This window comes from Dipteris shenzhenensis, chromosome 15 (assembly GCF_047967505.1).
Source record: "Dipteris shenzhenensis isolate YYH24624 ecotype China chromosome 15, Dip_SZ_1.0, whole genome shotgun sequence".
Classification (NCBI taxonomy): Eukaryota; Viridiplantae; Streptophyta; class Polypodiopsida; order Gleicheniales; family Dipteridaceae; genus Dipteris; species Dipteris shenzhenensis.
This window is the reverse complement of record NC_141610.1, coordinates 53,263,826-53,284,738: the sequence shown is the minus strand read 5'-3', so window position 1 is coordinate 53,284,738 and position 20,913 is coordinate 53,263,826. Positions and strand designations below refer to the sequence as shown.

The window sequence follows — 20,913 nt, the reverse complement described above, 5'->3', positions numbered from 1 at the left end:
CCATAGTGTATGATCAATGATTAGATTTTGGATCTTTTTAGGGATCAAGATGATTGGGTTTGTGATTTATTTGTTGGGGTACTGACAAACATGGTTTGTGCTCTCAAGAAATATAGACCTTGTATGGCCCTTGAGAAAGTTTTGTTGCAACAACCATCATTTATCTTGCATCAACAGGTGTGCACAGTTCATGACTTGCCTAATGATGAGCAAAAAGTGGGAGCAAAGTTTAACTTGGAGAGTGGTAAAGAGCACTTGGCTTCTAGGGAGTCCCATCCTTCCTACATGGATGAATAATCTGAGCAAGTAGAGCTATAAGAAGCAATAGAACGTAAAGTGGTGATTCCCTTAACTAGAGGGCAATAGGATGGAGAGAATATTGACAAGTGTGATGATGATGGCAACATCTAGATGTTTAGAGCTTCTTACTATATTAGATGTACTAACCCTATACGTTTGATTAATATTAGTTCTCCTTCCTTTCTTTCATGTGTCATTACAATCAATTTTTTGAATTTCTTGATTGGAATGCTTATCTATTAATATATTTAGTGAATAAGCTTTATTTTATTTTATCGTATAATTTTAAAAATTTTAAATAGTAAAATAAATGCTTATCGTGATATCTTTATACTTTCATATCATCTTGTTTTATCATTTTTTGCATATTATTAGTTGCTTAAGTACGAGATTTAAAAAACGTAACATGATTGGATTCTTTGAGGTCTAGAACTCATAATTAATATATCCAATTGAATGAAGGGTTTCAATTACAAAATGTGTACAGTCTGTAAAATATAATTCCTTTTGTTTTTAACCTTTCTTCAACATTAAAGTGTCATTAATTATCCCCCATATAAGACTTGTTTTTTTGTTCAAATGAATATATATAAATTTGGCCTTTCTCATGATGCTGATTGTTGGAGATAGAAGATAGAATCACTCAATCTTCAGGATAATCTTCAATGCCATGTAGAATCACTCCCTTGATCACAATGATGCTCACCTCACTCAGACAACATAACACAAGGAATAGCAAAGGAAAGGAGAGAACTGAACATCCACCAAACTGTGGGAAAAATAGGCTCAACAATGAGTGCTACAAAACATCTAGCAAGGCTAGGGTAAACCAAATTGAGAAATCCCTCTACTACTTCTCCTTCCCTCTGATCATATTCAAGCCTATCTCTATAATTGCTCATTGCTTTCACTCAGCAAACCCATTCTATTGAGATGTGTGGGCATAAGTAAGCTAACACTTGATCCCATGCTTCTTGCAGAAAGTATTTAAATCTTTGGAGGTGAACTCCTCCCCTCGATCAATGCGGAATGCTTGCACATCCTTCTTTGTTTCCTTCTCTACCTTGGCCTTCCATTCTTTAAATTTCTCAAAGGCCTAAGACTTCTTGGCCAAGTAGTATACCCAAGTCATCCAACTAAAGTCATCAACAAATAGAAGAGAATACCTTGAACCTGCAAATGATTTTGTTGACATTGGCCCGCAAATGTTGGAGTGGATCACCTCCAATGGTCCCTTAGCCCTTGATGTATCCTCTTTCGCTATGTTACTTGCTCTCCAAGCAAACCTAGTAGCCTTTATCTGTGCCTACAACAATAGGTGGAAGTCCCTCCACCATATTTGACTTCTACAATTTTGTAAGAGTGTTGTAATTGCCATGGCCAAACCTCTCATGCCACAAGTTTGTGTGCCCATTGTCCCCATGAACAACAAAGGCATGTAACTGGTATAATCCATTCTTCTCGACACCTTGGCCCACCACTTATCCATTTTCCTTGGATGTAACGATGACTTTCCTATTCTTGAAGACTACTTGCGTCGTATGCTTATCCATTTGACTCATGGAGAGCAGATTCTTGCATAGATTTGGAACATACATCATACCAAATATTCCATGTATTCCCCCTCCATAGTCTTGAACCACTCTTTCCTATTGGACATATGTTTGAGGCACCACTGTCCACATACCATACGTCCTTGTTACCACTTGCTAAATGAGTGTAGTAGTGCTCTATGCACAAGAAAAGCTCTCGAGATCGAGCGAGGAGGAGAGGGGAACTGTAGGAGTGAGAGGCACAGACGAGAGAGGTGGAGCATGAGACTTAATGTTCCAAATTAACCTATGATAATGCTTGGCGCAAGCACGCACAAGCAACTAATTAATTGAATTTAATTTTCTTGAGCGATTAGGCATGATAACGAAGTGGATTAGAATGGAATGTTAACACAAAAGAACAACAAGGTGGGGATCCCACTAAGGCCCTGCCTCTTGGAGTGTCATTATATGTGTAAGTGTAAATTTGCTCGATAAATATTTCCAATAACTTGTAAAAGGGAAACGATAGGTGTAAATTGGAAGGAAAGGAAAAGAGAAAAAGCAAGTGAAGGTGGAGCAATATGGGGAAAGGTGATGAGTGAAAGAGAGGAGAGAAAAGAGGTGTTACAAGCCCTTAACTACTATCAACCCACAAACCATGTTGACCAAATACAAACAAAACAAAACTTAACTATTAGTGGGTAGTTTGGGAGCCCTTACTAACGGTGCATTCAAGTAAAAATGTTGAGAGCGCAGTTGAGGCCCACCAACCGACTGTCTAGTGGGGATGAGTGTTGCACTCCAATAGCCACAACAACACTCCTGTGAGCATAAACGATCCGATCACGGTGCACCACATCTGTGCTATGAAAGGTATGAAAAAGAACATCCATGGTGAATATGCAGGTTCTTGCCCACTAGCCTTTACCACCATTACAATTCTAGATTGAAGGTATGGTTGGCTGAAGTTCCAACATTGCACCCACTATGCTCCAATTGTCATGTCTCGAACAATTGCATGGTATTCGCTTTGCAGCAGCAGACTACGTTCATAATCTTTTCTTGTAGTAGGGGAAGAAACAGGGTCGTGATTTTGCTTGAGAGTCAATCCACTGTGTGCATTGAAGATTTTGAAATGTTTAGGTCATGTACTTATTTGCCAATTCAATTATCATAGCATTGTATCCACAGTCTTGTTCGGGTTGAAGTTGAATTTTGTGAAGGAGAAATTCTAAACAGCCTCTGTGAAGACATCAATGTGAGTATCCTGTGACATTAGAAGGGTCAGAACAATTTACAAACTGCCAAAAACTAGTGATGTTAGGAACAAGGACACAAAGATAATCGCACTCTTCATAGAGATTAGAAGACTTTGCGTTTACGGGAGTTGTGGAAAGTAGAAGGGCAGAAGAGAAAACAAGGTAGAAAGCAAAACAAGCAGAGGATGCAGATGTTCCCATGAAGTGAAGAGAAGGATGAGAGTATGATCTTTGGAACCTATAGAGCAGATAATAGAAAGTCAGACAAGTTTTACAGGGCTCGTAGATCTTTTTGTCAGACCATTTGAGCGTATGATTGGATGCTTGTGATTTCTTTTCTTTTTCACTCTACATTGGTGGACACAATTGTTCGTGCAAAGGGGTTGCGAGCATTATCGTATTAGTAATTTGTACACTGAGGGAAATGAGTTTGACTTCTTTTGTCGGAGTGCCCGTTGCCACGCAAAAGCCTACATTGTCAAGAGTTCATCCTCGCCACCACAATTGGCTAGAAATTGATTTGGTAAACAAGGAAAAACAATTGTGAAGAATCGCTCAAAATGAATGTTGACAAAACCGCACAACGACTGCGATGGATTGCATAAAGTTACAATGGTGAATGTGATGGATTAAGCTTGGAAAGAGAGAAAGCAAAGCATTGAGGCGAATCGGTGCAAGAGAACTTACAATTACGCGAAGGAGGGCTGAGTTCTGCACTGGAGTTGGAGTCGAAGAAGAGGGGAGCAGGAGCAAGAGGAAAGGCAAGAGAGGGATGTGTTGGGATGGACGCCATAGCTAGTATGCCTAGTAACTAGAGTGATCATCATTCCGTTAACACACAGAGAGTGAACAAGATGAATTTTATTCATGTGGCCTGCCCACAGAGAGAGAGAGAGAGAGAGAGAGAGAGAGAGAGAGAGAGAGAGAGGGGGGGGGGGCGAAGAAAAAGATGGGAAGAGAAAGAGAAAGAAGAAGGAACACACAGAGAGAGGGGGGGGGAGAAAAAGATGGGAAGAGAAAGAGAGAGAAGAAGGAAGAGAGAGAGAAAGGGGGAGAAAAAAATGGGATGCAAATAGCAAAAATCAATAACCAATCCCACGCAGCCAACCCCAAAACCAATCGAATATTGCCACTCGGGCAGACCAAAAATAGAAATTTATAATCTCCACCAAAACCAAGCCTTCACTTAAGCCTTTCCCCCGGGCAGACCATAAATGGGCAAGAAACTTGCTAAATTTCGGCATGCAACTTGCTTCAAGAAAGTTCCTATATAGGAAGTTACTAACCGGGTCAAATATTCCTAGACCCTAGTCCCCCACTAACCCGGTCAACTTGACCGACTAAACCCCCACTTTCCCAACCCACCTCCCAAAAATCCACTCGATTCCTCATACCCTTTGCACGGCCAAAAAACTTCCATTGGTTAGGGTTTTTAGGTTAGGTTAGCATAAAACACAGAAATTAACCGTAAGAAAGTTCTGCCCGAAAACCTTTGGAACACGTGTTAACAATACTATTCCGCTGACTTTGGGCAATACTCACGTGCCATTTCATTCGCACGAAAAGAACACCCATTAGCTTCAACCCATTAGCACGAACAGAACCATTTTTGGAAACCCATTAGCTGATAGATTGTTCAATCCCTCTTCACAGCTCCGATGGCTGCAGCTTGCTCTTTCAAGGAGGCTCTCTTCTCTTCACGGTGTACCGCTCTTTCAATCATCCCGCGGAGCTCAAATTTGTCATCCCGTGTTTGTCACCAGCCTACATTCCTGCCAGGTAACCATTGAACAAAATTTTCACGTTAGTGCCATCGAATTTTCGGCTTATCTAAGGATACTTTGCAATTGAGGCTGATTAAATCGTAAAGTGTCAATATGAGTTCAGATTAAGTAGTAACCAGACTCATACATATCAAACGGTAAAGCAGATTGATTTAAAAGTTATCACTTGAGGCAATTACTGGGTTTGGACGTTTTAGTATTAATGGAAGATAATGTAGGTTGCGTCTTCATGGTAGCACACTTTTTTGAAAGCGTTCGTGTCTTTCTTTAGACGCATGGGGTGCTTCTGTTTTTGTTTACATGAAAGTTTTCGTGTACAGTGGAAATGTTCTTCTTGCCACTTTGCGTTTCAAGGCTGTAACTATACAACTAGCACTTTTATGTGCAGGCTTGTCCTCCCTTGGCACGTGTAAGACATCAGGCTCTAAAACAAGAAAGACATCTCCTTTAAATGTCTCAGCAGCAGTAAAGGAGTTGACAGGATCGATTGCAAATGTAGAAGGGCTTCGCTTTGCTGTGGTATCACCTCCCACCCTTACATTATGGCTTGAAGTTTGTTGATTAAAAGATCAATCTCAGATGTTTAATTAGAACAGCAGGTGGTATTCTCTATGGGTTTAGGACTTCATTTGTGAAGGTGATCCGGCTTGGTACAGGTTGCTGCCCGTTTCAATGAGTTTATAACAAGGCCTTTGCTAGCTGGTGCCTTGGAGACATTTCAAAGACATACAGTCAAGGATGATCATATTGATGTGCGTATGCTTGAACGCAGTTTATGGTTACTGAATATCCACGAGCAAGATGCTAGATTCTGAGTTGTGGACATGATTGTATAGAATTGAGTCACTTCTAAGTTTAACGGGAAAACGTAAGTTTATCTAATAAAAGCTTTTTAATGACCTGTTATTTGGCCGGACATTTTCAGACTCTATAAATATTTATTTCTAAATCGGACCGTTAAAGGTTGCAGCAGGGTGTTTGTGTATCCTTGGTGTCTTAGTTTGCCCTTAATTCACCCAGGTCTTTTCGGAATCAGATTGTGAGGACTTGATTTTATTCAGTGTTAGCTTTAATGGTTGAGTTTGTTGTTTAGCTGCAAAGGAGCCGTAGAAATGGAACCTTTTGGTGTATAACAGGAGCAGGTGATTACTTGAGGGAAATAGCTTTTGTATACATGACCCATGCTTAATGTTGCAATTCTATAGGGAGGGATTTCAGAACTTGTTCTACACGCTCTTTATGTCTGCATTTGTTGAAATTGTAACCTGAACTTATTCTGTGAAATCGTTTTTTACAGGTGGTGTGGGTGCCAGGATCTTTTGAGATTCCGACTGTTGCACAATACTTGGCAAAGACTGGAAAATATAATGCAGTTTTATGCATCGGAGCTGTAGTAAGGATTCTTATCATCAGCTCACAGTTGTAAAGTTTGCTGTTTAGTGCTTGTGTTATTGTTTTGGTTTGATCCTGATATAGTGAGATATACCAAGCAAAGTTTTTGAATATTGCAAGCCTCTATTGTTCTAGGCCAAAAGTGAAATATGAATTCTTGGCTCACAAAATTTTCTTTCTGCTTCTCTGGTGGTATAATCTCGAGTAGTTTCTGCCATTCAAAATGAGTTGAATGGGCATGCTTGGCAGAATGCTAACACAGTGCATTCAATGCATTTGCGGTGGAACCCTGCAAAGAAGCGAAGACATGCTAGCACTTTAGTGTGAAAGGCTCAGAAATCCTATTACATGTTCCATTCTCAGTGTCTGTATTTCTTCCTGTCGTCCAAGTCAGAGTGATGATTATAATTAATCTATGGTGAAGCGATGATATGGAGTTTAAAAAATGAGACAGTAGAGGCAGTGATGAGAGGGGCAATAGGCAAGAGAGAGACCAGGGGAAAGAGAAAAGGATAGAAAACAGGGACAGACAGGCAGGTTAGGGAAAGGAAGAGGAACCTATCTGGCTAGGGGCTATTAGGAGGATGGGTTAGAGAGAGGGTGCAGAAAAGAGGGTTTCAAATGTAGAGGGGTGGATTGAAGCAACAAGAGGAAGGAGATAGGCAAAGCAGAATGCTGTTTGTGATCCAGAGGGGAGGCTTCAGGGAGTCTAGAAATGGGCAGGTGCGAGGAGGAAGCAGGTGGTAGAGAGGGAGTGAGACACTGTTCTTGGTCAGGACCATAATTAAGCATGCATTATATGTATTTCATTTAATTTTTTTCATTTTGTAGTATTTTTCTTGAATGTATACTGTGTGATATAGTTGCTCATACAAAATTGATTGTTTCAAGATTAGGGGAGAGACAACCCATTATGATGCAGTTGCCAACTCTGCAGCTTCTGGAGTTATGTCAGCAAGTCTTAATTCAGGTGAGTTTTGGTGTTCCATAACACCAGACGTGCTTGTACACCACTGTAACAGTGGAATATGCACTAGATTGATTTAGACAAAGCATACTTGGTTTGATTAATTAGGCATTGTGGCTAGAGATATAACTACCACTGACTATTATCAAGAGCAGGTCAGTATGAACAAAAATTTACTCAGTTCACGATGAACCAAAATTTACTCCTAATCACATTTTTGGATTTGGTGTTTTGCAGGAGTACCATGCATATTTGGTGTCCTTACCTGTGAGACATTGGAGCAGGTATATCTTGTTCTCCAATGTAATGATTTTATTTGTGACAGATATATGGTTAGAACTGCACTGTTTGATTTGTTTCTAGAGGTCGAATCTCAGCATGTTGTTGGATTCATCTATGTGCATATTTTGCCATCATAGTGAACATGCGAATTTCACATATCAGGTTTTTGTCCAAGCTGCAGCCTGTTGATATTATGATAGTTTCTATGTACAGCGGTGCCCTATCAGCCATCTTTTTGCTTAGAAATGCTGGCTTGGGAGACAGTGTACAGCCGCAGTTTCTCTGACTATACAAAACGGCTAAAGATAGTTTTAACTATCATTTGGAGAGAGTTTCTCTATGCTTAAAAAGAGAACTATTGTATCTTGGTGACGATGTCCGTATTGACCTTAACACGGTTCGGGTATGTAATGAGTGGCCAGTTATATGCACTCTCATGGAATTGATTTTTTAAGGGTTTCACTTAGTTTTTCCAGACTTTCATCTGTGAATATGCGTTTATTGCACTATCCCTCTCCAATCTTTTGAAGGGAGGAGAGAATGAGGCTCCTTACAAGTAGATCAAGTACAAACCTGTTGTTTGGATACATCCGTCTGGAAGCATGCTTTAGAGAGTTAAAGCATGCGGTGGCTACCATACTAATGTTGCATATTGTGGATCTGGGTTAACCATTTGGGGTCGAGATGGATGCCAATGGTTATGCCATTGGAGCAGGCTTGTTCCAAGTGGTTTGACCTGTAACACCCTTAAAAAAGCAAAAGCATGTATCCTTTTAAAGAGTGTAATTAAGTTTTGCTTATTTTCAGATAAAAAGGATTTTTTATCAATCAATCAACCAGACTGGTGAAGATGGAGTCAACTCAGAACCCACTCTTTAGTTGCTATGCTCAATGACTTGTTTGGGTTAGGTGGGTTCATAATCAATTGAGCTAGGTACCATGGATGAGTCTTAATGAGTGGCGGAAACCAATGGACGATCACAGCTCCACTCACAGGTCTCTTCGAGCACTCCCAATATGGAATTGCACAGTCTTCACAAGCAGTTGCAGCTTGACTTCTTTTTTATTAGCCTTCTCCTTTAGTGCTAGCCTTTGTTATGGCCGAGTCTGCCCTTCACCTCCGGAGTACTAACAGAAACTCAGTACGGAGTCCTTTGTATAAATGGATGCTCAAGTATGTGTAAGAGCATATGTTTATACTATGGCCTACACTCAGTGTTGGGCACTGATGACGCCGGTGGGGATGCCATAGTAGCTAGTCCCTACTATGCGTGATGGAGTTTATGATTTTTTCAACCGTGTGAGTGACTATCATGAGATTGAAACCACACAATGTGTTGTGTTTTTAGAGAATTATAACATGTTCATTCATCTAGATATATGTTCCGGCGGAAACTAATGGACGATCACACCTCCACTCACAGGTCTCTTCGAGCACTCCCAATATGGAATTGCACAGTCTTCACAAGCAGTTGCAGCTTGACTTCTTTTTTATTAGCCTTCTCCTTTAGTGCTAGCCTTTGTTCACCTCCGGAGTACTAACAGAAACTCAGTACGGAGTCCTTTGTATAAATGGATGCTCAAGTATGTGTAAGAGCATATGTTTATACTATCGCCTACACTCAGTGTTGGGCACGGATTACGCCGGTGGGGATGCCATTGTAGCTAGTCCCTACTATGCGTGATGGAGCTTTTGATTTTTTCAACCGTATGAGTGACTATCATGAGATTGAAACCACACAGTGTGTTGTGTTTTTAGAGAATTATAACATGTTCATTCATCTGGATATATGTTCAGGCTCTATTAGCGGGTATGCAAATTTCACCTTGTGAAGCAGCTTGCTAATATTCTGATAAATTCTTTCAATCTTAAATGATGATTGTCTCAGCATCTTTTACTTAGAAGTGCTTGTTTGGGAGAGACTAAAATGAAATTGTATAGTCTTCACAAGTAGTTGTAGCTCGAAGGAAGAGAATGTGGAGTACCTTTTGATTAACCGCCTTCTTTATTGCTTGCCTTTGTCACGACTAAGTCTATCCTTCACCTTTCGTGTGTTGACGGAAACTCAGTGTCACGAGGACGTAAAATTATGGGACTTTGGATTTGCGACTCCCGTAATTTGCAGGTGACTACCTTGAACCTCTGGGGCACGAGGGTCCGGCCATGGGACGGGACTTGGGGAATTAAAATTCCTAGTGGGCCCTTGGAAATAGTGAATGTGCGCCCAGTTACTAGGCAATTAATTCCTAGGGCCAAAGTGTGCAACAGGGGGGCCAAAAGAGTGGTGCAATTAAAAAACACTGCCATATTTACTTGTCAATTTACTGTGTATGCTGTAATTAAGTGGATCCTACCACCCTTTATGTTGTTGAGGCTAGTTTCACTCAGTACGACGACCTTTGTATAAATGGATGTCCATGTATGTGTGGGTGTGTGGATATGTATGTGTGAGAACATATGTTTATACTATGGCTACACCCACAATTGGGCATTGGTGACATTGGTGGCGATTCATAGCAGCTAGTCCTTGCTATGCATGATGGAGTTTATGGTTTTCAACCTTGTGAGCGACCATCATGAGATTGAAAGTGCACTATATTTTTTGTTTTTAGAGGATGAGTTTGGGCACGTTCATGCATTCATCTAGATATGTTCTGTTAGAAATGAAAATCCGAGCAGAGGGTATCCTGCAGCGGAAGACTAATAGATGAACCCAAGAATTACACGGGAAAGTGTTTCACTACAGAATCAAACTTAGTAGGAGGGAAGCCATGACATGTCACATGGTTGAACATGTGTGCTAGGATCGGGGACATCAGTCCGTAGCCCTCATGGTCTGGGTTCTCCGGTTGTGGAGTCAGCGTAATGCAGCTCTCACATTCTGTGGAGTGAAAAGAATGCAGGGTGTGGGACGGGGAAGAGCAGATAAATTATGTGGTGTCGGAATGTTGCTTGCATAGGTGTGCCATACCTCTGGATATTGGGTGACCCTATGTGCTTGTGATGCCATGTGTACTTATTTGGAAGACCCTTATCTACCACATGTCCATGACATGTGGTTATCTCACTAGATCTTTGTTGAGGAGCCAACATCACTGCCTCATTTGTGATCGTTAAGCTTAGAGGTAAGGTTTGAGATAAGTTCTCTATATGATGTTGTAGACTCTATTGATGCTACTTCTATGTATGTTGTCTCCTGCTTGAGTTGTAGTTGGCGTCTTGTTACATTAGTTCATTTAGTCAATTGCTTGTTACTGTTGTTTTACTAGTTAGCACCATGTGGTTGTAGTGTAGTGCTATTTGTTGTGTTTTTAGAGGATGAGTTTGGGAATGTTCTTGGATTCATCTAGGTATATGCTTCTGCCCTATTAGCGGACATGCAAATTTCACCTTGTGAAGTTTTCGTCCAAGTTGCGGCCTGCTGGTATTGCGATAATTCTTTCTATCTTAAATGGTGCGTTGCCCTATCAGCTAGATTTTGATTTAGATGCTCGTTTGGGAGATACTAAAATGAAATCGTTTAGACTTCACAAGCACTTGTAGCTTGAATGAAGAGATTTGGACTACTTTTTGATTAGCCTTCTCCTTTAGTGCTAGCCTTTGTCATGGCTGAGTTTGCCCTTCACCTCCGGAGTGCCGACAAAAACTCAGTACAAAGACTTTGTATAAATGGATGCTCAAGTATGTGTGGGTGTGTGGATTTGCATGTGTGAGAGCATACTTTTATACTACGGTCTACACCCACTGTTGGGCACTGATGATGTCAGTGGGGATGTCATAGTAGCTAGTCCCTGCTATGCGTGATGGAGTTTATGGTTTTCAATCTTATGAGTGACTATCGTGAGATTGAAACTGCACTATGTTGAATTTTTAGAGGATGAGTTTGGGAATGTTCCTGGATTCATCTAAGTATATAGTGCTATTTTTTGTTGGTTGTTTGTGTTGTATACTACTTGCTACCTACATTGTGTATGTATGTTCTTGCTTCCTTGTGTTCCATGTCACATCGATGTCAATCTTTTGCATGTTGTATCTTTGCTGCTATCTAACATCTACAGTCATTGGTGCCGCCTGTGTTTTGTGATGCTTGCTATCATTGTAGTTTGTGTGCACTTGCTTGCTTGAGTTTCATGCTATTTTAGTGGTGTTTGTTGAAGCCGTTGTTGCACTGTGCCTTCTACTTCTTTGTTGTCTATGTGCCTACATAGTCTTGAGTCTATCAAAGCTTTTTGGTTTTCTTTTTTTGTAGTTTCTCATCTTGTGCTGTCCTATAGGTCGCTTGCTGTGGTCCTTTGTTGTTGACGTAGGTCATTTACATAGGTTGTAGGGTTGCAACTTGCTTGTAGCTAACTTGCTTGCATGCTATAGAAATTAGATAAACTAGGATAGAATAGGACTTTTGAGTTGAGTTTGAATCTTGATCTAAAGACGCAAAAGGCAGAATTTGCACTACATCTCTCTCCACGGAATCAAACGTCTTGACTTGTGGCAAGACAAATATAGAAGCAACAACGATATTTTCCATCCGTCCAATACCGTACACAATTCAAAAAGAGATGGGGAGTTCCACCAAACCATGGTCCTATGATCTTACCAAACGTCCTCCTATTATCTGCCTGGCACCTCTAGATCTCTAAGCCCGTGTGCTCCTCTGAGCTTATGTAGACTCTCAGTCCAATGATCCTTCCACCCTACTGCCCGGGTAGTAGCCTAGGTGGGCAGCACCTTCTAAGCTAAGTCTGCTGCCTTCTGGAAACCTCCTTCACCTCCTAGTTGTAGGCCTAAGTGAAGCCCTAACTGCTGCTCCTTTCTGCTCTTGGTTGGCTGCTTCAAGTGATACCAAGAAGGGGCCCAAATGACCCCTTTTATAGGGGCTGACCCCCCTTCAAAAAACCGACCCGCCAAGGGCTTGCTGGCCGACTGGATTCCCCCCTACCAGCTGACTGGAGGGGGGGCTCTATAAATGCCCTTTCAGGGCTCCATTTGCAGACTTTTACTGGCCTGCCTGTCCACGTGGCAACCAGCCACTGGCCCAGGCAGTTCCAGCCTTGTTTGTCTGCCCCAAACCAGCCCATAGGCCTTCCAAAGTGCCGCATTTCTGTGCACCTTCTTCCTACCTCTGTTCCACACCTGCTCAGCCTTGTTCCAGGTCCCAGAACGCCTCCAAACAGTCTGTACATGTGCTGACATCAGCGCCCTATCCACACAGTCGCAAACGCTGCCCAGATCTGCCCTTTCCATCTGTGGACAGCCTCTAGAAATGTCTTTCCCAGATCTGCCCTCCATGAAGGCACTCCTCTGCTAGGGATCTCCCTTTCTCTACTGCCCACATGGCAGCCCATGTGCTGCTCATGTGGCAGCCCCATGACCTTCTCTATTATCCTGTGGTCCACCCCCCCAATGCACTCCTCATTTGGGGGCTCACAGGTGGGGAGGTGACCAACCCTAATCCAACATCCCCTCTCACTGACCCACATTGGCCCAATCCGAATCCATCGATGAAGATGCTCCAGTAGCTCCCATATAGTAGCCCTCTAGATCGCTTTGGTGTTGTCATAGTCATTTCCTGGCTTTTCAACCAGTGGCTCCTGCTCCACCAGGTGCGGTTCAGCACACCAGCCTGGTACACAGGTCATCCAATGTAGCCCGTCTTGGTACCACCACCTTTAGTCACGAACCCACCTTTGAGCTCAAGCACTCCAGGTACCAGTATCCTCCAACTGTCCCCCTTAGGATAGGTGAACAACCTAAGGTCCTCTAGGCACCAAGCTCTTAGGGTCTATTTCAACCCGTCCTCCGTCTAGCTAGGTCTGCAACCAAACAGTATACTCGAGACATTATATCCCTGGCATAAATCCAGATCACCTGGACTGTGAAGCTCCATGTGTGGTTCTGTGTTGTCCCCATCTAAGTCGCAGCGTCCATCTAACTTTGAGTCCTCAGGTCCTGTCAAAGGACCCCCCTCTGCGTCAGCAACACCAGCCAAGCACCTTGATGGCTCTAGGCACTCATCACTGTCCATCACCTTCACAAAGGTCTCTGACTCCTCTTTTGACCGATCCTCAATGTCAGACATCTTGACAGTAACACTGAGGTCCATATACCTAATCTTAGCAGCACTGGGAGATGCCACCAAGAAAAGTTCTTCTCTTACCACCACCAACTAAGCTGACTCTTCTGACTCTGAGGTAGCACCCTTCCTCTTCTGATCAGCCGCCTTCTTTTTGCGATCCTTCACTAAATTCTTTGGCTCATCACAATAGAAGCATTTCTTTTCTTTCTTTCTCTTCTTCTTGTTCTCTTCATCTGAAGAATCTGCTCCTTCATTAGATTTGTCCTTGGGCTTGCCTTTGCTTGGCTTACCCTTGCCCTTGCCTTTGCTCCTGTCCTGAGCTTCTAGGGCTTTATCATCCCATTCGTTCCTTCATACTTATATTCTTGAGCTTCTTCTTGCAACAACAATGGAACCAGCTCCTCGAAAGTCACTAGTGCCGCCCTCAGCCCTGCAATCATCATAGTAACAAAACTACTATACTACGGAGGAGCATTCCCAGCAACAACCTTGCCGTCGTGGTCAAGCTTGTCCTTTGACCAACTGCCGCTAGTTGATCCCACACCACCTTCATCTTGGTGATTTGTTCTTGTTTTGATGCCCCTTCATCCATGCTCATGCCATACAGCTCCGTCTCGAGGTCCAAGATTCTCGCCTCGTTGTTGAGCGTCATACATGTCCCTCAATGTTGTCCAGGCCCCGAAAGAAAAGTTTACCATCTGTATGTGAGAAAGCACTGCATCCGTTCTAGACAGATCCAATCTCTCCTGGCAGGCGCATACGACCATGTTCCGATGTACCCACATGATAGCGGAGGCTTTCGCACCCCGGATCTACCATGGTCTGACTAAAACAAGGTCCGCTGGTGTTGTCACTGCAGCCGCAGTTGATGTGGCTGGAGTAGTCACAGTGGCTTGAGGCAACAGCTCTATCCTCGTCATAATTCCCCACGACTCCCTCAGCACTAAGTGGCTCCAAGCCCATAATGGGTAATTGTTGCGGCTTGTTGGATATTGCAATAAATCTTTTCTATCTTGATTAATGTGCTGCCCTATCAGCTAGATTGTCTAAGCATGTTTTGCTTAGAACTGCTCGTTTGGGAGCCACTAAAATGAAATTATATAGTCTTCACAAGCAGTGTGTAGCTTGAATGAACAGAATGTGGACTAGTTTTCTCCTTTAGTGCTAGCCTTTGTCACGGTCAAGTTTGCCGAGTGCTGACAGAAACTTAGTACAAAGACCTTTGTATACATGGATGCTCAGGTATGTGTGGGTTGGTGGATATGTATGTGTGAGAGCATATGTTTGGCCTACACCCACTCTTGGGCAGTGATGACATTGGTGAGGATGTCGTAGTAGCTAGTCTCTGCTATGCATGGAGTTTATGGTTTTCAACCTTGTGTGAGCGATTGTCGCCAAATTGAAACCGCACCGTGTTTGTGTTTTTACAGGATGACTTTGAGCATGTTCTTGGATTCATCTTTATGTTCCCGGATCCATGTAGATATATATAACAGGGGTATACTATGAGAAAGAGATCTGCTTCGTGCGGCGTGCCCAAATGGGTGCATTCCACCTCTGTAATCTTGTTTACTTGCATAGGGAGACAATAGTATTACGTCCACACAAAAACTCTGTTACGTTTAGTCATCTAAATAGGACCAGCTAGCTGTTATTGACAACATAACCTTAAATTGCACGTTTTTAGAGTAGAAACAGCAGCAGACCCGAAAAATATCTCTTGGATCAAGGGTATGCATGTTGCAGGGCTAGCTATAACTGCTGGTGCACTACGATTAAAGATCTTGATTACTTTTATGAGGACTCAGGAGTTGGTACGACTTCTAGGTTGGATTGCTTATTCCAATTATAGTACAAGTAGGGTTAGAGCCAATCGTCCACTTGTGTATGGGATGATTTCAGGCAGGCAACTGAAGGGCAGCTTTAAACATGTGCTTCTTTATGTAAACCTTTTGATGTATCGCATAGGACCTGTCTGCTGTCTTCAAATTAGAGTTGGGGTGGTTAATCGTCGTGACTAAGGTTTAAAATTATAAACTAAGGTTTCCATTGTTAATTAGTGAGTATGAGTTTTGAGACCATAGAGTGTGCTTACCTTCTGAAGATGGACTGCAGCACACACAGTGTTACACAGTTGCCTGCCTTAGTGAGTATGAGACTGCAAACTGCACCTACCTTCTGAAGGTGGACTGCAGAGCACACTGTGTGCATGCCAAACGTGCAAGCAAGGCAGCGAGACAGGAGTGGACACCAACAAAAATAAGCCGCAACAAAGTCAACCTTAGAGGCTGTGATATGCAACAGGAACACAGGCAAAACAGCAGGAGAAGGCTGTTTGAGAAATAGGGGCAAGCCCCCACAGGTAATCCTCCCTATGAGAAGAGCATGTACGGTCAAGTCCCCACATGTATGCTCCTTTATGAGAAGAGCATGGGGAAGTTCCTTCTTAGTTTGTTATGACCCACCCCTCAGGGCAGATCAGTCCAGACTCTACACATGGTGCTGCCCACAGATGGGGCTGACATAAGCCCTGTGAGGGGCACATGGGGCTGCAGTATGGGCCATGGCCCTGTGTATGGGCTAGGGAGCTGGGCTAAGACCCGTCATATGGTACCAGCAAATAGACCTTTATAGGCCCTGCAGGCAGCCTCTGGTCAAGGAGATCTGATCGGTCAGTAGGGCTGCAGACTGTGGGCAAAAAACCCCAGGTGGTGGGCAGATTGATCGGCCAAAGTAGGAGGGCCTAGTGCATTATATAAAGCACTCATTGGGGGGGAAGATAGCACATGAGTTGACACAGCATACAGCACTTGCAGGGTGTTTCCAGCCACTTCTAGGGTGCTATCAGGCACTGCAGAGGTTGCTACCAGTTGGGGTCATCAGAGAGCTAAACCTGTGAAACTATGAAAGATGTCTTTGACATGTTGTGTTGCTGAGCGCTCTTCCAAGGGAGTAGGTGGAGCACATTCTTCAAGGAGCGGGTTCCGGCTCACTTTGGCTTGTTGAGAAGGGGTCTTGATGGGCTCACATAATACATTGGCTTGTTGAGAGGGGGTCTTGAGGAAATAGGGTCAACCCCATACGTAAGCCCCCATATGAGGAGAGCACAGGGGAGTGACGTGTACGAAAGATTGGGGGAATGATGAGGGAGAAAGGGGCTGCCACATGGGCAGCACATTGGTGCCCATGTGGGCAACATGCATTCTAACTTTGTAGTTTTGTTATGACCCACCCCAACATGGCAGATCAGTCCACATTGGGATTGCACGGATGGGGGCTGCAATTAAGCTCTGTGGGGGGGGGGGGCACATGGGGCTGCAGTTGTGTATGGGCTATGGAGCTGGGCAGAGAACCAGCATGTGTCGCCTGCAGATAGACCTTTTATAGGCTCTGTATGCAGCCTCAGGTCGGCCAGATCTTGTCGGCTGCGGAACAGGTTGGCTGGCCTGGTAGGTGGGGTTGGCCAGAAGGGCACCAAGTCCTGGATCTGGTTGGGAGATCACAGGTCCTGGTTGGCGAAATTAGGAGGGCCTAGTGCCCTATAGAATTCCCCAGCTGGGGGCCAGATAACACATGGTTTGATACAATGGGCCAGCAACTTGCAAGGTGCCATCCAGATACTAGCAGAGGTGACTTGGGCAGCAGCAGGGTGCAGCAAAAACACCAGGAGACAGATGGATTCCAACAGGCCCAAACCTTGGGTGTAGAGCTCAACAATGGGGCAGAACATCTACAGCAGAAGGGTGGGTGACAAGGCATTTTGGGGTTCCTCCCTAAGCCGCTGAAGATCTCACTTGGAGGCACACAGTACAAAACAAGAGCAGGAGGTTGGACAACACTTCACAGCCGCAGATATAGCAGGATCCCGCTGTTTATGTGGTATAGGTTGTGAGTCTATCTTTGTACTTTCTGTGGACATATCTATAGTTTTGGTTGCAATATCTTGCTGTCTATCTCCAGATCTGAGCGTTGTGTTTTCTCATACATACGTGTGCACACACACGGAGTAGGATCAATATCAGTAAATGATCTTGTGGGCTAATAATCTATATTTTCCGCATTGCGTAGTGGTCTGGGCTTGGCCTAAAAGACAAGGCCCATTCACTGTTAATCTCTACAATAGGCGTGCCTGCAAACAGGGCTGTACTCAAGTGATTAATAGGAAGACAGGCAAGGAAAAGGCTGAAAGGCTGGAGGAGACAGACACTTGTTAAAGAGGAGCTCAGGCTGGCAGCCTCAGGACTGAGTGGAAGCTGGGGTTCTCTGGTTAATTCTTGGTCTAGGTTTAAATCATGAGGAGCTCAGGCACTACTTAAAGAGGAGCTCAGGCTGGCGGTCTCAGGACTGAGTGGAAGCTGGAGTTCTCTGGTTAGTTCTGGTGAAGGGTTTCGTTTTTTAATTTAGCGAGTATGGGACCATAGAGTTCTCCTACCTTTGGATAAGGCGCTTTGCAGATCTGAATTTGCTATCAGGTTGTTCATTCTCGGCTAAGGCAGTCTGCAGATCATAGAGTTCCCCTACCTTTGGATAAGGCTAAGGCGGTCTGCAGATCTGAATTTTCTCAGTTGTTCATTCTTGGTGGGTGCTATATATATTTTTCCAAGTGTGACCAATAAAGCTAGGCTAGTTATTGCACATCAATACAAAGCTGTGACATCAATTGGACGATTATATATAAATATGTCATATCTTCAATGCCACATAATGGATGCCGACCCCCCAAAAGATGTCGTGTTTGAAGACCATCGTGGAGTTATTCATTTTCAATTACTAGACAACTTGGGTTCCCAATGGACATCTCAACCACCACTGGGCTAGATTCTAGCTTGAAAGCCAACACAGATGCGATCATCTGTACTTCATCCTCATTGTAGGCTAGGGCCATTGTGTGATATACCTGGAGCATGCTCCGAGCAATTTCTTGTATGATGGCAACAGTGATGATGCAATATGACAACGCACAGGTACATCTTAGTATAGTTAATTGCTTGCAACCATCGGTTATATCCAGGTGATCTCCATTGCACTCATTATTATAGAACATGAGGTGTTTGTAGAGGGCACAATACTTAATTTACAATCCAAAATTCACTAGGTGTAGCGATATGATATCAAAAACCTCAACTATGATACATCAGCTCTAACTTAACTTGAGCAGGGGCAAAGCACACGGGGAGTTACTATGGGTGTGAGTGTAGCCAGTGAGTGATGGGGTTAGGTGAGGTAGGGCTTACACGAAATTTACATCTACTTAGCCTCTGATTCACTATCCACAATGGCCCGAAGTGCTAATTATGAATATGAGTGGTAGACTTGTAGGCCAGGTTACTGTGCTTGGTACCTGTCTGTGTATTTGATTTTGGACACCCCTCTGGCATGTACTTTACAAGAGCAATGCTCAAGCTAACTAATAATGAGAGCACTATGTTGTGTTTTTAGAGGATGAGTTTGGGAATGTTCCTGGATTCATCTAGGTATATTAATTCATTTTTTCCTTGCATTATAGGCTCTGAACAGGGCTGGAGGCAAATCTGGGAACAAGGGTGCAGAAGCTGCTGTTACAGCTGTGAGCCACACTTTGTTCTTCTCTTGTGTTTTGCTGTTACAATGCTTCATGAAATATTGTAGTTATCTTCTTCATAGCTTTCCTTCCAATTGAAATTAAGGGTCTGCATGGATATTTTCCTTTAGTATCTTCAAACGTAAGTAACATATATTTTGAAACTGATGTAGAGTCTTTTTTACAGATTGAAATGGCATCTTTGTTTCAGCACAATTTGAGCAAGTTGAATCAGCGTTGATCTAATAAGAAATCATATGACAATGATCCAAAATTCTTCATGACTGCCAAACCTATTCACCTCAACGTTTAAGAGCTTTCCACTTTTGGCCTAGGCTTCACCTGAAAACAACACACGCTACACGATTTCCACATTTGGCTCTCTGCTTCACTCGAAAGGTTCCATCCCTTGCTCATGCTCAATTCCATCTTAACATCAAAGGTCACTGTGGTGCTCAGTATCGCATCAGAATGACAGAGCATCAACATTCTACAGGTCAATGTAAAAGAAGTTTTTTGCACACATTTTTCATTTAAAGAAATAGTATTTTGGAGGTCTATGTAAAACAATTTGTTCACAGCTTACTAGCTATGAACGTGCAGGAAACACTTATTTGCTTGGTTAAGGGAGACTGACGTTTGAAAGCCTTGCATCATGGTTGTCTTGTGCTGATTCTCGAACTGGTTTTGGGTTCATCAATAATATATGGATGGGAGACTATTCAATTTATTTGCAGTCTTATTCATTCAGATGCTTAGATTGTGTGATGGGCCTCTATTGCTGATGTTATCTTGCCATCTAGATTGAACAGCTTGGCATGCATTGTACTTTGATTGAGTTTTGGCAACCATTGCCTATAGAGAGCTTGATTAAGTTTCCTTGTGTTTGTGTTGGTGTCTAATTTGTTTTATTGCATTGGCAACTAGTTTATGTTTTGTTATCTTGGGTTAGTATTAGTGTCTCTTTTCTTTTTAATAAATATGTTAACAGAACTCTCTCTCTCTCTCTCTCTCTCTCTCTCTCTCTCGCACGCGCGAACGTGCATTTCTTCTTTTTCTTTTCTTAATGTTATCTTCTTTTGTTGTAATTTTTGTTGTTTGGATTAGGATTATAGAGCTCAGTAAGTATTTGGTTTACTCAAGAGATTCTAGAATCTCTCGACACCTAAATGGCAGCTTATGCTTGTGTATCGATGAGAATAAGCATAGCTTTTCTTACTAAGTTATTGTTATTTTGTATTTCTCTTTGACTGTTAGTTTTGTTTGATGTCTTGTACAAGCCCCCTTCTTCCCTTCGTCTTTTTTTTTACGTTTGCTTCCACTTCATGAGTTTCTCTTTATGATGCCATTATGATCAGGATTATGGATTCACCCCTCAGCTCATTGTATCATTTTCATTTAGTTTGGTTGACCCTTTTTGGTCTTCTGACTTCTGAAGACTTCTAGTCAACTTTTAATAAACTTTCTTTCTCCTCTTTATACTTATTCCTGTTTTATTAAAAAAATTCGAGAATAAGTTTTATTAAAAAAATTCAATGGTCTTATGAAAGTATATACTTTCACACGACGCTCTTTGTATGCATGATGTATAAAGGGAAGCATGACCCCACTATGAGTTGTGGGATGTTGATTGTGAGAAGCTCCATTATCAGTGATCTTTTCAAGGAGGAGAGTTTTGTTTGGTATGGGGTCATTTGGCTTGAACGAAATAGATGGCTATAAGGCTTTTTAAAATAGACATTATAGCAAGTTGTAGTCTT

The 20,913-nt window shown here is 42.7% G+C and overlaps 1 protein-coding gene across 5 annotated transcripts; it reads left to right on the top strand.

The window, feature by feature from the left end:
* Window positions 1–4,624: 4,624 nt before the first annotated feature.
* COS1 (6,7-dimethyl-8-ribityllumazine synthase / DMRL synthase / lumazine synthase / riboflavin synthase) lies at window positions 4,625–19,873 on the top strand. 5 transcript variants are annotated; one of them, XR_015542238.1, is made up of 9 exons: window positions 4,627–4,873; window positions 5,267–5,397; window positions 5,535–5,630; window positions 6,176–6,271; window positions 7,162–7,240; window positions 7,472–7,521; window positions 19,100–19,159; window positions 19,341–19,649; window positions 19,757–19,868. XR_015542238.1 is itself a non-coding variant. In XM_087386154.1 (8 exons), the coding sequence occupies exons 1-8, from the start codon at window positions 4,753–4,755 to the stop codon at window positions 19,392–19,394; spliced, it is 687 nt and encodes a 228-aa protein (XP_087242280.1). In that variant the 5' UTR covers window positions 4,627–4,752; the 3' UTR covers window positions 19,395–19,873. The 5 variants fall into 5 exon arrangements, 4 of the variants coding, with proteins under 4 accessions (XP_087242282.1, XP_087242283.1, XP_087242280.1 ...); XM_087386154.1 differs by having other exon boundaries at window positions 19,341–19,873; XM_087386155.1 differs by having other exon boundaries at window positions 4,629–4,873; window positions 7,475–7,521; window positions 19,341–19,873.
* The last annotated feature ends 1,040 nt before the right edge of the window (window positions 19,874–20,913 follow it).

Excerpts from the sequence above, each read along its gene's own strand:
- COS1 (XM_087386154.1), top strand. The coding sequence starts at position 4,753 with ATGGCTGCAGCTTGCTCTTTCAAGGAGGCTCTCTTCTCTTCACGGTGT. Across the intron at positions 5,398-5,534 it reads AAGGGCTTCGCTTTGCTGTG|GTTGCTGCCCGTTTCAATGA; the intron begins GTATCACCTCCC and ends GGCTTGGTACAG. Across the intron at positions 19,160-19,340 it reads CAGAAGCTGCTGTTACAGCT|ATTGAAATGGCATCTTTGTT; the intron begins GTGAGCCACACT and ends TCTTTTTTACAG.